General features: G+C 46.6%; 1 protein-coding gene across 2 annotated transcripts in view; it reads right to left on the bottom strand.

The window, feature by feature from the left end:
* The window catches only part of PTPN21 (protein tyrosine phosphatase non-receptor type 21), a 438,348-nt gene that overhangs the window by 129,713 nt on the left and 292,327 nt on the right, over positions 1 to 16,308 (bottom strand). For both annotated transcript variants that reach the window (XM_085626579.1, XM_085626580.1), the window contains one exon: positions 6,804 to 8,287. In XM_085626579.1, the coding sequence (XP_085482705.1) occupies positions 6,804 to 8,287 (1,484 nt within the window). The remainder of the gene's footprint in view (positions 1 to 6,803; positions 8,288 to 16,308) is intronic.

The following is a 16,308-nucleotide window of genomic DNA, read 5'->3' as shown; positions in this document are numbered from 1 at the left end:
GAGTCTTGCTCTTCAGAAGTCAGTCATCCAGTAAGGAAAACCTGTAATCCTCAATCTCCTAAAATGGGCGGCTACCACTTCCATCACTTCTGTGAAGACTTGTGTAGACGAAGTCAGCCGAAGGGAAGAACCACAAATTGACAGTGATTTGTGCCCACGCCAAAACTTAGGTACTTACTGTGGGACTTCAGGATTGGTAAATGGAATTACACATCCTGCAAGTCGGGTGACCATATCCAGTCTCCATCTTTGAGTACCATAAGCATCTGAGCAAGTGACAGTATCTTGAACTTCTTGCACAGCAAGAAGTTCAAGACTCTGAGGTTCAGAACGGATGGAGACTGCCACCCTTCTTTGGAACAAGGAACTAACAAGAATAATAACCTTGATTAAGCTCCTCCTCTGGCACCAACTCCACAGCTCCTTTCTGAAGCAGGGCTTACACCTCTTGCTGCAGTAGGAGAAGGTGTTCCTGCAAAAGTCTGAACAAGTAGGGGGCAGCTTGAAGGGTAGGGCATATCTCTTTTCCACCATCTGTAGGACAACTGGTCGGGGTTATGGTCCTCCAGGTCTCTGGAAAATGGGACACCCAGCCTCCCACTGGTCTAAAATATCCCTCCTGAAGAGAGCTATTTCCCTGAGGTGGCTGGGATGTAGGAGGAAGTAGTGACTGTCTGAGGGTTTATATGGCCTCTATCCTTTCCAAGGCCCATAAACTGTCACAAAATGGAGTTCCCCAATTTGCTGCTGGGCAGGGACGGCCTGACATTGACAGAATTCGAGACCTCTCCCAAATCCACAAAACTACCAAAACCCCTGAAATGTCTTCCTTAGCGGCTGTAGACCAAGAGAACTTCACCGCGACCATGAAGAAAAGCCACTCAGGAGCCCCTACGGACCCCTGCCCTCCTCACATATTCCACAAAGCCGCCATCGCACCCGAACTAGGATGGACCATCAACACCTCCGGTTGAAACCCCTCCTCCAGAAGCCAACGGACGACCCAACGGATCTGAAAAACTACCGGCCCATCTCTCTCCTCCCTTTCGCGGCCAAAGTCAGAGAGAGACTTGTAAACGCCCAGCTGACTGCCTTCATCGAAGAAAACTCCATCCTTGACACCTCACAATCTGGATTCCGCAGCAACCACAGCACCGAGACTGCCCTCCCTGCCGCCACGGACGACATCTGCATACTAATAGACCAGGGACACACTGCGGCCCTCATCCTTCTAGACCTCTCTGCAGCCTTCGACACAGTCGCGCATCACACGCTCACAGCCAGACTTCATGACGCGGGGATTCAAGGAGCCGCCCTCGACTGGATCCAATTCTTCCTCTCCGGCAGAACCCAGAGGACCAGACTCCCTCCCTTCCTCTCCGCACCCACTGACATCAACTGCGGAGTACCCCAAGGATCATCGCTCAGCCAGACGCTCTTCTACATCTACATAGCACCCTCGCCGCCATCGTCAGAAAGCATAGGGCTCAGCATAGTATCCTACGCTGACGACACCCAGCTCATCCTCTCGCTCACAAAGAACCCCGAAGACACCAGACTCCACTTCCATGAAGGAACGAAGAGCGTCGCAGCCTGGATGAAAGACAGTTGCCTCAAGCTCAACTCAGAGAAAACAGAGGTCCTCACCCTCGGACCCTGCACCTCTGTCTGGGACAACACCTGATGGCCCCCACCCTCGGGAAGCCACCCACCCCTACAGACCACGCATGAAACCTCGGTATCATCCCCGACTCCTTCCTCTCCATGAACCGCCAGATCAACGCAGTCACTTCCACCAGCTTCAACTGCCTCAGCAAGATCTTCAAATGGATCCCCCCCAACTGCAGAAGGTTCGTCACCCACGCGCTCATAACCAGCAGACTGGACTACGGCAACGCCCTATATGCCGGGATCAACAGAACTCTTCTACACAAACTCCAAACCATCCAGAACGCCACAGCCAGACTCGTCCTCGGGACACCACGCTACGAGCACATGACCCAACACCTACGAGACCTCCACTGGCTGCCCGTGGAGAAGAGGGTCACCTTCAAACTCCTCATCCACACCTACAAATCACTCAACAACATCGGACCCAAATACCTCAATGCGAGAGTCTCCTTCCACTTACCCAAGAGGAACCTCCGCTCCGCCGACCTCGCCCTGGCAAAGGGCCCCCGCATCCGCAGAAAAAGAGCAGGCGGTAGAGCTTTCTCCTACATTGCACCCAAGGCCTGGAACAAGCTCCCTGTGAATATCAGACGCTCGCCGACCCTGCACACCTTCAGGAAGGACCTCAAGACCTGGCTCTTCAACTGATCCGGAGCTGCCCCCCCGACCCCCCCAACAGCACCTTGAGACCCTCACAGGTGATTAGCGCACTTGATAAACCCCTGATTGATTGATTGAACTTATTTTAAAACATTCCAAGTCTGAAACCGAACTGTTTGGCACTTCCATCAAAATAGATTGCCTACCTGAGTAATAACAGGTGTTTCTCTACCAAGTAAATCTGCTGACAGCCACAGATGTGCAAGTTTCCTGGTAAATGAATTTGCCATATATAGGCCAACTCTGGTTAGGAGTGGTCTCAGTGGAAAGGCATACAAAGGGCCTGAGCTCCACATGAGATTAAATGCTTCTCAGAGCTAGAGCTGTATTGGAAACTATAACATGCATAAGTGCTGACATTGCGCGGTCTCGTGGTGGCAAACAGATCTAAGCAAACACAAGGAGATGACACTCACCCCCAGTCACAGATCTGGGTTGAATCCAACATCGTTCTTTAGCTCACTTCGCCACCTTAGTTCAGGCCCAGCTATATGTAAACCAGTCTTGATCCGTTGCCTCATAGGAACAGTCCAGCCTGAACTGCCAAGCTAGGTCTTCCCTGAACTGGAAACAAGCACCCTGGGACCAGTTTCGGGGTGACACCCCTCATCAGCCAGGCTAGCTTGAATCCAGTGGCAAATAGATCTAACTAATCACAGAAGAGACCTATCGCCACCTCCGGGCGAAGACTCAATTTGTCATTCACAAGTTAGTCTGCCCTGGCTTTCAGAGATCATACCAATTCCTGCACGACCAGGAAAATGTCCTGACATTCCAGCCATTCCAAAGACAATGGGCTTCTTTGCGCACGGTCCAAGACCCCATCCCACCCTGCTTGTTGCAATACCATATGGCAGTGGTGTCGGATATGGAGACAAGAGTCCTCTAATCTCCACTTCTCGCAGATTGCCGTCCGAAAACAGAAGTGACGCAGGGGCTGCCACCACTGCAGGTCTTTTGCAGTTTCCGTCGATATCTGGACCAGGTTGGAGAGATTCCCCTGAAACCACTGCAGAGCTCACATATGCCAGGGAGCATGGTTTCCCAGGAGGGCATGAGACCCAGCCGCCTTAGAGTCAGTCTCACCGAAATCCAGGATAGAGGCCGAAACATCGAAATCATAGCCTGAAAATCCTGGACGTGCCACTCCAGGGGATAGGTGCGGAATTGGTCTGCGTCTAGAATGCTTCCAATGAAAGGGAGCATCTGGAAGGGAATCAGGTGTGACTTTGGCACGTTGATAGTGAACGCCAACAAATACAGGCGTTCCGCCATACTCTGCAGGTGGATTATGATCACCTGGGTCGAGCCTGCCTTCAACAGCCAGTCGTTAAGTTAGGGGAAGACTGGAACCCCTTACTTCTGCAGATGGACTGCAACCACTGCCATGATTTTAGTGAACCCCGAGCGGCACTGGTGAGGCCAAAGGGGAGCAAAGCAAACTGAAAGTGCTCATAGCCCACCATGAGCCGCAGGTAATGTCTGTAGGCTAACAGGACGGGTAAATGGAAATGTGTCCTACAAGTCCAACACTACCATCCTGTCTCTAGGGCAGACAGTATCTGAGTCAATGTGAGCATTTTGAATTTGTCCTTTTTCAGGAAGTAGTTGTGAAAGCTGAGGTCTAATATAAGGCAGAAGCCTTCATCTTCCTTCAGCACCAGGAAGTAGCGGAATTAACGACCATGACCTACTTCTGATGTTGGCACACTCTCAATGGCTCCTTTGGCCAAGAGCCTGCACTTCCTGACACAGCAGGGAGAGGTGGTCCTACGTCAGCCATTCGGAGGATGGTGGCATGGGGAGCGGGGTTTCTGTGAATGGGAGAGCAGAGCGCCGCTTAACCATTTGGAGCATCTGTTTGTCCTAAGCTATGGACTGTCAGTGAGGCAGGTGTGCATGATCCTGCTGCCGACCGGTTGCCTGTGATGTTGCAAGGGCATATTAAAAAGGTTTGGAGGCTGCCCAGGGTGGCAGATTGGGCAGGTCTCTGGCCTTGCGTCCCACAAACATTGTGAAAACAGCGCCCACCGCCATGAAAGGGCATGGGAGTCTGCTGGCAGTGGTGGCTGAGAGGAAATGGACATGGCTGGCACCCCTTACCATGGCCACAAAGGTAGCGAAAGGCAGAATGGAGCCATGGAGAGCCCCAGTGACCTGGCGATAGCCCTACTGTCGAGGGCAAGTGCTGTCGAAAGACATGTCCATAAGGCATTTCTAGACATCCCCTGAGAAGCCAGTTGACCTTAGCCAGGCATGGTGATGAAGTGCCACTGACGAAGCAATTGTTCTACCTAGTGAGTCTTTCATGTCCAGTCTGCAGCATATTATGAACTTTGCATCGTTCCAGCCATCTGCAATAGCCTGGGTCAGAATGGCTCAGGTCTCCTCCGAGACCATGGGTAGCACTTGCACAACGGAGTCGCATACCATGTGGGTATAGTGGTCCAAGAAACACTCTGTGATCATGGACTGCAGTGCCAGGCTGGCGGAAGAGAATATACTCTTGCCAGAAGTATCCAGCCTCTTGAATTCCCTAATCAGTGGTGTGGTACTGAACATGATGGGGTTGACTTTGGACAAGAGCGCCTGTGCAGGTTTTGGTCCAGGCCCCAAGCAGGACATCAGTGAGAATTCAATAAAGAAAATAGGAGGTTCTGTGGGGGCTCCCCCGGGGTGAAGCACCTCTGTAAAGACACTGGTCTTGATTGACACCCAGGGCAGCATAAGGTCCAGGACCTCAGCCATTTCCTCACCACCATAGCAAATTAAGCCTCTTCTACAGTAGCCACACCAGGTGGAGAGACTAGGCCAGAGTCCGGGAGGTGTCCAGACCATTGGCATCAGCCAGTTCCTCATACCAGTTATCCTTGGCCAAGGGCTCCTCTATAAGGATCCTCATATCCCCCCCAATCATATTCCCTACAGGGCCTCTCAACAAAGGGAGGTGTTGTCTCCATAGAGGAGGGTTTTGGTCCAGTCAGCGCCGGAGTCTACGTCAGATGACGTTGGTCTAGCTCCATATCCGAGACCGGTATGATGATGTGGTCAGCGTCGCCGAGGGGCGTGTGTGGTGCTGGGAATGATGTCACTGGAACATAGTCCAATGAAGGTCGTGAACTTGCGACCGGAGCCAATCCGGATCCAGGAACGGATCCAAAGGGCCCGACTGGCTTCAACGGTGAATCTGCCAGAGGGAACCCAGTAGGGGAACCCGACGAACCTATGGGGCCCTAAGGCGCTCCAGAGGGGTCGGCCAACCCAAATATCAGAAGAATGGCCTCAAAGAACTCTTCAAACTGGGTGGGGGCTGCTCCGGGAAACTCTGTGAGGTGCGGAACAGACTTTGGCTCTGTGGGTGGCGTGCAGGAGCAGGACCTAGATTCTCTTTGTAGAAAGACACTCTGACAGCAGAAGCTGCAGATGAAACCTGTGCAACCTGTGTCTGCATTCACATGAATTTTGCAGGTTTTGGTGGCATGCAGAGCAGTGGTGGCTCCTCCACTATGGCGGAGGAGCGTCACCCCACTGCTTTTAAGTAGTGCAAAGTACAAAACATAAAATGATAATAACTAAGTTATTATCATTTTATGCTTTGTGCTGTTTTGCGCGTGGGCGGGGCTGGTCTGCTCTCGGAGCAGGGCAGAAGCGGAGCGGTTTGCCCACTCCTAAGTGCGCAATGACTGTTTGGTCGGTCCTCTTGGGCCACCCAAAACAGTCATGCGCACTTTCCCTGTTCTCCATGCAGACTGCATTACAGCCTGCGTGGAGAACATGCCCACCCCTCCAGCCCCTGGCCGAGCGCCATGTTACGGCGCTCAGATCAATCACAACTCTGCATTGCAGCATTGTGATTGGTCAGGGAAGCCTGGCTGTGCTTCCTGTTCCTGGAGGCAGACGCAGGTGTGACAGGTTTAATAATGTGTGTTTATATTTTAGTCGTCCTTCATGTAGCACATTTGTGTAATGAGGTTTTATGCTAATGCGGGTACTAGACACCATATACAGAGAATGTGGTTCTTAATGACCGACTTGTAGCAGAGTATATTGTGCAAAGTGCTGTTAGGTTTATTTTAGCACCTGACTTACTGCTTTACATCTATTGGGTTAGAAACTGGAACTAGCAAACCTATCCGTAAGAACAAGAGCATTTCAATAAGGTGGGACCAGACAACACAACACCTTAGAAATGCTTAAAAGAGGGAGGTATCATTACTGTGTGACCAATGGGTATCAGATCGACCTGCTGTGGAAAGAAAGGTGAAGTATGAGAATTTGCTTCAAAATACTACTGAATATCTGCGAGTCTGGCTACTGTGACCTGAATTAACACCACCTTTAGCCTGTTTTTTATTGTTGAATGAATACTTTACTATAGTATACATATATAAAGGGATTAAAAAAAGTTCAAAAAATGATTAAAAGCATGAAGACTTTAACAACAACCATGCACTAGGATCACTTTTACTTACTCCGAGAGGCGGAAGCCCTTCGACGATCATTTTATTTCCTGAAAGTACGTCAGAGACAGGTCTCTTTTTGGTGGCATCTTTCTTGACTCTGTACCTCCCAGACATTGTTAGGTCCGATTCGGATACAGATGGAGCCATTGTGCCCTCTCCTCTCCTTTGAAAATAGGTACCTGCCACCAAGTAAGCTTGACTACTGTCAACCAATGGTCTGGCCTCTGTTTCGAGGTCTAGAGTTGCAGGCATCTGTTCAAAGACTTGCAAGGGGCCACCTGTCGAAGCCATAGCAGAGCTGAAAGGATAAGGTGGTGCAGATTCATCAGGATAGCTCCCTTTGATTGCAGGGATCTGTGCTTGGTCATTGGTAAGAGATATTTGTGGTGGCTGAACTTGGCTTTCCTCTTCGAGGTCTTCATCATCCTCGCTGCTGTGTATCAGCATGGTGGCATCCGAGAGAGATTTCTTGTGAGCATACTGTGCATTGCTGTGAGCCTCGTGAGCTTCCTCCTTTGTCCTTTCCACAAATACATTGGGCTGTGAGCTGGCAGTCTTCACCCATGGTAGTCCCACATCAGCTGCAGAGGCTGACATAGTCCTCTCTTTTATCCGTATACCTTCAAAGTTGTGCACTATGCCAGCTATTTCTATGCTGTTTCTTTTCTGCAGGTGCAGCTGTCTGGCAGAAGTGAGGGGCTCGCTCACTTCCTGTAGTGAGTGTGCCACTGGCAAGCTGTCTTCCTGAAACGTCTGCACAGAATGATGAACTCGCCGGGTAATAAGATCTGGGTTGCTGCTGCTAATGTAAAGATGTCGAGAAAGATCAGGCGTGCTGTTGGCTGGTCTTGGGTAAGGATATGGATATGGGGGAGGAGGGCGATACACCTGGGTCTTCATGATGTTCTGAGCTGGGTAATCCTGGGCTTGATGTTGAACATTGGTCAGCTCAGGAACACTAACTGCTCCAACCACCGGACGCCTTTCTGCAGGATGGGGATATGGAGTCTGGCTGTGAAAGCTGTAATTCAGGTTGAATGGATAGTGATTGGCCTGGGTTGTAGTAAATGGTGCATGCTCCCGGATTTCAGGCTGGCTGTACACCAGTGCATCAGGCCTGCTGTAGGCATACGAGCTGCCTATATTCAAATTCCTCATTGAGTGGCTCTGTCGTTCTGCATGCATTATGCCACGGTTCAGTTGCCTCATCACAGTCTCATAATCCGGGGTGGGCCGATAAGATGGTGGTATCGGAGCACTATGTCTATGTGTCGGAACATAGTCCGGCCTCATAACATCACTTCCAGTTATGCTGGGATTAGATGACATGGGGGAGGGCTGGATATATTGCTGTGGGTTATTTAAAGAGTTGGTGCTGTGAGCACTGTAGACACTGCCGTTGCGGATTCTCCCATTGTAGTCATGAGGTGCTCTGTCCAGACTCGTCTGAGAGTGATAGTAGTATCCATTTTGATTGTTCACATAAAGATTGTCTGAAAAATCAAAGGAGCAAAACAGTCAAAATCTAGTCTGACGATCAAACAGCATGGAGTACTTTTAAGCGATTACTAGTTAGAAACTAGCAGAAGGAAAGTCATGCTGTAATCCAACATTTATTCAATTAGAGTTTAAGTGGAAAAAAGTAAAAAGCAAGCCCATAAGTTTTTTCTATCTATGCTCCCAGGATCTAGAACAAAAATCCCCATTTCCATCAGGACTGACCAAACCCAGCTCCAATTCAGAAAGGAGTTGAACATGCAACTCTTTAAAGAACACTACAGTACAGAAAAAACGACCTCTCCATACACTTGTTGACTGTATCATTGCATTTTCACCTGTACAGTGCTCCACTACCAATTGGCTAGGTTTGCACTATACAAAAACAAACATATATAGATACAAACATGAATATCCATGGCAGCACCAAGGGTTCTGTTTAACCAAAGTAGGTCTGCTAAGCTGGACAACAGCCCTTTTCCCTTTAATCAGCTCTCATTAAGGCATACTCACCAGGTCATTAATGATCTTTACCTCCTGCTATTAGCTGTAGAGGTCACACTCAGATAAGCTTTGTATTTCCAGCAGTCATGACACATTGATAAACACTACCTAATTTGGCCTTGGATGTCAAATTCTTTTTTTTTTACATTTTACTGTATTTAGCACATAATTTGTAATACATTCCACATAAAAATAAGAATATTTAGAAAACTTCTCATTGGGCATTACAGTGTATAGTGATGGATAAATTATACATTTGTGTTTACTACATCTCATCGTCTGATCCATGGTCTATTACCAGGGGAGTGCATATATAACCTCTGTATACATTCCATTTGCCACACACTCTCCACCATTTCTTAGCACACCCCCTGGGGACAAATGTAGCTTTTTCAGCAAGCACGATCATATCCATATCATTACACCAGCCTGTTACAGTTGGGGTTTGCGCTGCTCCCCAGTACCGAGCTATGTTCCGTTTTGCTACCATCATACCCGTTGTTGCCCACTGTCTGTCTACATGGTTGAGGTCTGTAGGCTCCCATATGTTATACAGGCAGCACTTGGGAGAGAGCGGACCCATGCTCCCACTAACTTCTGTGATGGTGTCCATTACTGCTTTCCAATACGATGAGATCCCCGGACATTTCCAAAAAGTGTGATAGAATGTGCCCACTTCTTCACAGTTGCGCAAGCAATACTGGTCCGAGGCTCTGCCGATCTTATGCAGAGTCACTCTTGTATAGAAGGTCCCATGTAATATTTTTAGTTGTATGAGATGCAGTTTGGAGGAGATCGCTACCTCCCGTGGTGATGCTATGGCGTCCTGCCAGTCCGAGTCGTCTAGGTCACCAACCTCCACCTGCCAAGTCACTCATAGACGCGTCAGGGAGTCTGTCTGGTTATTAATGATTTTCCGGTACGTGAGGGAGATTGCTTTTTTGTGCAAATAATCAGTCAGTAGTCGGCCTGCTAAGGGAGACGATTCAGGAAGTATGTCTGTCGCTGGTAGTGTTGTTTCTAGTGCGTGTTTCACCTGCAAGTATTGAAACCGCTCCCCAGGGGCCAACTCATAGTGATCCTGCAGGTAAGTAAAGGTGACAATCGTGCCCTCCTTCCACAGGTCCCCTATCCTGGAGATTCCTATCAAGTCCCATTTCTGAAACCCTTTACTGTTTCCCAGGGTACCCAATCTGCCAGTGTCCCACAGTGGGGTGTACTGCGTAAGCTTATCGGCCCACCCTAGGAGTCGTGTCGCTGCGTGCCAGACATGAAGCGTATGTGCAGTCGGTTCAGGGAGCCCCCTCGTTTTCCGCTTATTGTATAGCATCGAATTCATTCCCCCAGTTCCCGGGGCCACCTTATCTAAGCAAAACGCTGGGTCTGTATCAGGCACATGGAGCCACTGATTGACTGTCAGTTGTGAGGCCCAATAGTATGCACTGATATTGGGCAGAGCAATGCCACTGTCGTACCAGCTCCTAACAAGTTTACACATGGCTATCTTCGCAGGTTTATTGTCCCAGAGGAGATTAGTAACTTCGGAGTTTATTGCCTTAAAATAGGAGTCGGGCACACAATATGGCGTGTTGTGAAGGGCATATAAGAATCGAGGCAAAGTCATCATTTTGAAAAGAGCCGCCTTACCCAGCAATGTGAGTGGCAGCGTCTTCCAGTGCCGAATATCACGCCACAGCCTTTGCAGCAGTGGTTGAAGGTTGAGCGCCCGGAACTCGTCTGGATCCGACATCACATGTATCCCAAGGTACTTAAAGCTATCCGTTACCATCTTGACCATACAGCCCCGGAGTAATTTGGGAGGTGGGCCATACAGAATATAGAGAACCGATTTTTCTCAGTTAATCGTGTATCCCGACAACGATTCGAACGCCCGGCAGATATCAAGTAGTACGTTGAGAGTCCACGCAGGCGAGGCTATATATATCAGATCATCATCTGCGTAGAAGGAGATCCGGTCCTCCCACCCCTCCCTCCATCTTAAGCCGCGAATAGCTGGGTCTCTTCTAATCCATGCAGCCACAGGCTCCAGGACCAGCGCAAATAGGAGGGGCGATAGTGGGCAGCCCTGTCTCGTCCCTCGCTCCAGCGTAAATTCCATTGATATGTGTCCGTTGGCTACCACCTGCGCGATAGGGTTTGTGTATAGGAGACGTACCTAGGAGCAGAATTTAGGCCCAAACCCCAAGTGTTTGAGGCCTGCGAACAGGAATGCCCATTCCACAGAGTCAAACGCCATTTTCGCGTCAAGAGATAGGACTGCTGCATCCTCCAGGACTGTATGGTTCCGGCCCAGAACACTGTGGAGACGGCAGAGGTTCAAAGCAGTATTCCTGCCCGGCATAAATCCTGATTGGTCCGGGTGGATCAATTTAGTGAGATATGGGGCTAGTCTAAGTGCCAGCACCTTGGCCAAAATCTTGGCCTCCGCGTTGATCAACGATATCGGGCGATACGACGCACACTCCTCCGTGGGTTTCCCAGGCTTATGGATTGCCACAATGGTAGCTATACGTTGGTCCCTGGGAAGCTCACCCACAGTTAGGCTCTCTTCATACATTCGCAACAGTTAGGGGGCCATCCTATCAGCCGTATGTTTGTAGAGTTCGACAGGGATACCGTTGGGGCCGCAGGCCTTGCCTGATTGTAGTTTGTAAATGGTTCCCTTTAGTTCCTCTGTTGTGAAGTCGGCCTCCAGATCTTTAGTTTCATCTGGAGTGAGCCCTGGCATGTGAATGTCCCTGAGGAAGTCTCGTGCATCCTGCACTGTGGTCGTGTTGGTGGAGGTGTACACCTGCTTGAAGTGCCCAGCCAGTTGGATGTTTATTTTTGACGTAATATTGTGCTGTAACAACAATGTTTCAACCCTGGGAGTTTCTTGCTCATATAGGGTACAAGTAGGAATACAAAAAAATGCAAATAAAAAAATGTCAGCTTGTGTGACGGATGCAGCAAGCCCTGCACCTGTGCACCAAAAAGAACTGCATACAGGGGCAGGAAGTGTCAGGAGATGTGTAATTTGTGTTCAAGGTTGAGGCGATGTTTGGTCGGAATAGAATGATGTCTGCAGGAAACTGAAAAATCAGCCAGGCTTTCAAAGCTCTTTCAAGCCCTCTCCAAAAACCCACTCCCACATCCTGCTTCTGTAAATGCTTGAAGGTTTCTATGGTCCTTCAAACGTAAAGAACCTGTACAGGTAAGATTAACCAAGAGAACATATTTTAACATTATGCTTTAATATGTTTTTGCACTTAATTCTATACAGACTACACACGCTCCTGCATATAACAAACAAATATATTATCTTTTTATATCTGAACATTTATAGATTGCAGCTTTCACTGCAAAGAGCAGTGAGACACGGTAAATAAATGATTAATTTCAAATATATAGGGGAAATCAAAACGTAAGTAGAATAAAAATAAAATATACACAGCAACAGATAAAACCAGCATTGGCAAAGCAATATATTAGGTTTGTATTTTCTGTTAGATTTTTCAGAAGGCAAAATGGGATGCCAAACAGCTAACAATGTCATGAGAGAGAGACACTCATGAAGGGGGGTTTGTCTCTGTATATTTTAAAGAACCACTATCAAAAGATTGTAAAAAACAAAATCGAGCTGTCTGCAGCCAGACCTAAAAATGAGCAACACAAAGTAAGGCAGCAATTGTTGTGCTGCATGGGGCAGATAATTAGGACTGTCCTGTCCAAACAAATATCATTTTAGTATATAGATTATGCTCTGTGTTGCTCACAGAGCCTGAAATAAAGCTCAACTTGCAAAGGGATCATCTATCATCAAAAATATAATCAGGCAGGGCTGCATCATGTCCTAAATCTAAGTATTAGTACCATGAGAGTTATATATGCTCTTCCTAACTTGTGAACAGGCTGTATCCAGCTGTTTATATTTATAACAGCAAAATAGAAGTTGATCAGAGAGACTTAGCCAGTCCCAGGCAGTACTCGAAGGCAAAGCCCTAACCTTAACCCTGGAAAGCAAATTCCTTCGGAACACATACTTCATCAAAAGCAGACAATTTTCCCTTCCAGGTGAACATTTAATGGATGGTTATGCCTTTACCTGAGGGTAGCTCAGCTCTCACCTTGTTGTGGAGAAAGTGTATTGTTATATAAGCAGAACACATTGTTTCCGAATTCAAATACAATTCAGATTGCCTTGATTCTTTATATGACTTGCTCATATATGTGAACCATGGCGGATCACACCCACATAAAGTTGACAAATGAACCTCAAGATTGCTTTTCAATGCTGAATACTCAATTCAGTCAAGAAATCAAGAGTACCCCCACGTATGCAGTCATATAGAGTAAGGAGCGATAAGTGTATGCATGTATATTACCTACTGGCGGTCGCCAGTAGGTAGTTATAGTTAGGACCCTCTTTCCATAGGAAATCCGCAACATTCTATTTGGAATAACTTTGGCGCCGGTCGACGAATCCTCGCGAAATTTTCAAAACTAATGGGGCGCTATGCTCCGCTCCTACCCTGAAAGTCTCGGGGTGATTAGTCAAGCGGGGGCTGAGAAAAAAGGGGGGTCCCAAAACGAGTTTTCCCCATGCATTTTTCCATAGGACCTTTAGACACAGCTACAGCCCGAACGGCTGAACAGAATTACTTGAAATTTGGCAGAGAGGTAGTCCGCAGGTCAAGGAAGTGCCTTTTGTAGGTCTGGTGTAAATCTGTTCAGTAGTTCCTGAGAAAATAGCATTTAAATCAATATATATATCTGTAAGCGCGCTCCGTGCGCTTACCGTAAGCTTACCGTAAGCTTACGGTACGCGTACGGTGCCGTGCGCGAGGTCAAATCTGATTGGTTGTCACATGAATGTAATTCGAATCGGACGAAATCAGGAAGTGTCGGCCGCCATTTCGTGTGTTTCACACAGAGAAAAAAAGGGAGATAACGAGATAAGGGGGCAAGGAAGAGAGTTACAGACCCCCTAACATTTGAAAGGGGGTCAAAGAAGGACACAAAAGTACAAAAAATACATTTATTAATTTTAAAAAAAAATCGCGGGGTACGCGTACGGTAAGCTTACGGTAAGCTTACCGTACGCGTACGGTAGAAAAATAAAATAAAAAAAGAAATAAAATTCAGATTTAAGTGTTTAGATATTAGGGGGCTCTAAAAAGAGACGTTGTGTTTTTGAAGTGATTTTTTAGTGGTACCTACAAGTAAGTACCGACGCAGAGTCTAAGGTTCAAGAGGAAGACTCTGTTCCCTTCATCATTGAAGTGAACACCATCTCCTCTATAAATGTCTTGCATGTCGTAACGCAAGTTGTTGTGGTAAATGGAACCCATACCATAGTCTCGGAGGAAAGCAGAAACAGATTTGTTGACGTGCTTTCTTGCTTTGTCAATCTGCGGACAAAAATGATTGGACCAGTTCCATTTTTGCCTTTGGCATATGTTAGAATACACAAAGGCAGTTTTAGGGAAAAGTGAAAACAGTTGTGCAAAGGTTTCCTTCATAAGCATTTCCAGACCTACCCCAGTTAAAGTGCCTAGGTCATTGCCACCACAGTGCACTATTATGAGGTCAGGGTGTTGGATTTGCATGAAGGATTTCACCAATGGCATCAATTGGTGCCACTTTAACCCTCTCTGACCAATCCATTTAATGTCTACATTTGGCAAAGCAAGGTCTCTCACCATGCCTGTTTTCTCTGCATACTTTTCACTCCAGAAGACATAGCTGTGCCCTACAATCCACACTGTGAACATCTTCAAAGGAGATCTGGATGCACTCAGGAGGTGTATTTCAGTAGAATGGGAAAAAGAAATGAAAGACAGTTTGGAAATGGAGGCATACATATTTGTTTTAAAATAAAAAGAACTCATTGGCTGTTTCATACCATTCTACACTAAAAACTAGGCTGTACGTGTCAATTTATAGAAGCATGTTTTGTATTGGTACAGAAAAATGTGTTACCAAAGAACATTACTATGGATTTGCTGTTAGGTTTGAAAAGTCAAGCACTCTTGCTCTTTGAAAATGAAACATTGTGTGGTGAACTTCTGACCTGACTTCACAGAGCAGTGTTCCATGAGCTGTTGCTATGGTAGCAGGCAGAAGTCAAGTTGGGGGAAGGGTGCTAGGCAGAAGTCAAGTTGGGGGAAGGGTACTTTTGGAAAAGGGTTGGTTTTCAACCAATAGAAATGTGTGATTACATTTGAAAAAAAGGGGGAAGCACTGAGATTTAAAATTAACATGTATATGTGTGGAAAAAGAGAGGGAAACATTGCCATTATCTGGTTCTGCTGAGAGGAGAGAGGTGTACAGAACAGAGATCCTGGCTCTGATAATCTGCTGTTTGAGTGCCACATTTCTTTCACAACTAACTAATTTTAAAGGTGAGTTATGAGTTTGAGAGTGGATGTATGTGGTACATTAAGAAATGAATAATAGAATTGGGATTCCTTTTGTTGAAGTTGTGTTTATCATTTTGTGTTTTGGGAGAAATTTAAATGTAAGGAACATGTAAAATATTATGGACTATGTTTTTACCATAAATTAAGGTGTACTGGTATAAATGAGGAATACTTTTAGGGTTTGAGGTTGCAGTCAGTAATGCAAATACATTCAGCATCACTAAGGCTGGTTGCCCTTGCTGGAGTGTAGTCATTCACCCAGGTTACACATGTTCCTGGTCTGAAAAAGCAGTTTGGACATGTGTTGTTTTCAGAATCTGAAAAGTGGATTAAAAATGTGTCAGACTGTAAAAGTACTTATCACTTGCCAAAAAAAGAGTAGTAAGTGAGCTTTCAAATTGGCAAAGAAATATCTTTTTCTGCCTAATTTCAAACCATGACTCTGTGTGCAAAGAGGAATTATAGACAGAGATTTATTGCGTATTACTCTGGTAATTTTACATTTGCATTAGTAGGAAAGGGGCACCTATTTTTCTGCAGAAGCAGACTCTTAGCACACACCCAGCTGCTTATCCTGTAGAATCATGCATAGTATTCACAACCGAGTGGGGTTTGAGGTTGCAGTCAGTAATGCAAATACATTCAGCATCACTAAGGCTGGTTGCCCTTGCTGGAGTGTAGTCATTCACCCAGGTTACACATGTTCCTGGTCTGAAAAAGCAGTTTGGACATGTGCTGTTTTCAGAATCTGAAAAGTGGATTGAAAATGTGTTAGACTGTAAAAGTACTTATCACTTGCCAAAAAAAGAGTAGTAAGTGAGCTTTCAAATTGACAAAGAAATTTCGTTTTCTGCCTAATATCAAACCATGACTCTGTGTGCACACAGGAATTGTTTTTAGATATTTAATTTGTGATGGTTTTATAGTGATTTTCACTTGTAGGAAAGGGGTACATAGTATTTTAAGATTTGAAAAGATCATAAAAAATATAGAAATATATTTAAATAAAATAAATGATTTTTTTTTTTAGTTTCTTTCAGGTATTGCTGAAGAGCAGTGAACAAAATTTAAGATGCCTACAAAATCCAGAC

Source organism: Triturus cristatus, chromosome 9 (genome assembly GCF_964204655.1).
Source record: "Triturus cristatus chromosome 9, aTriCri1.1, whole genome shotgun sequence".
Classification (NCBI taxonomy): Eukaryota; Metazoa; Chordata; class Amphibia; order Caudata; family Salamandridae; genus Triturus; species Triturus cristatus.
This window is presented reverse-complemented; position numbering and strand designations above follow the sequence as displayed.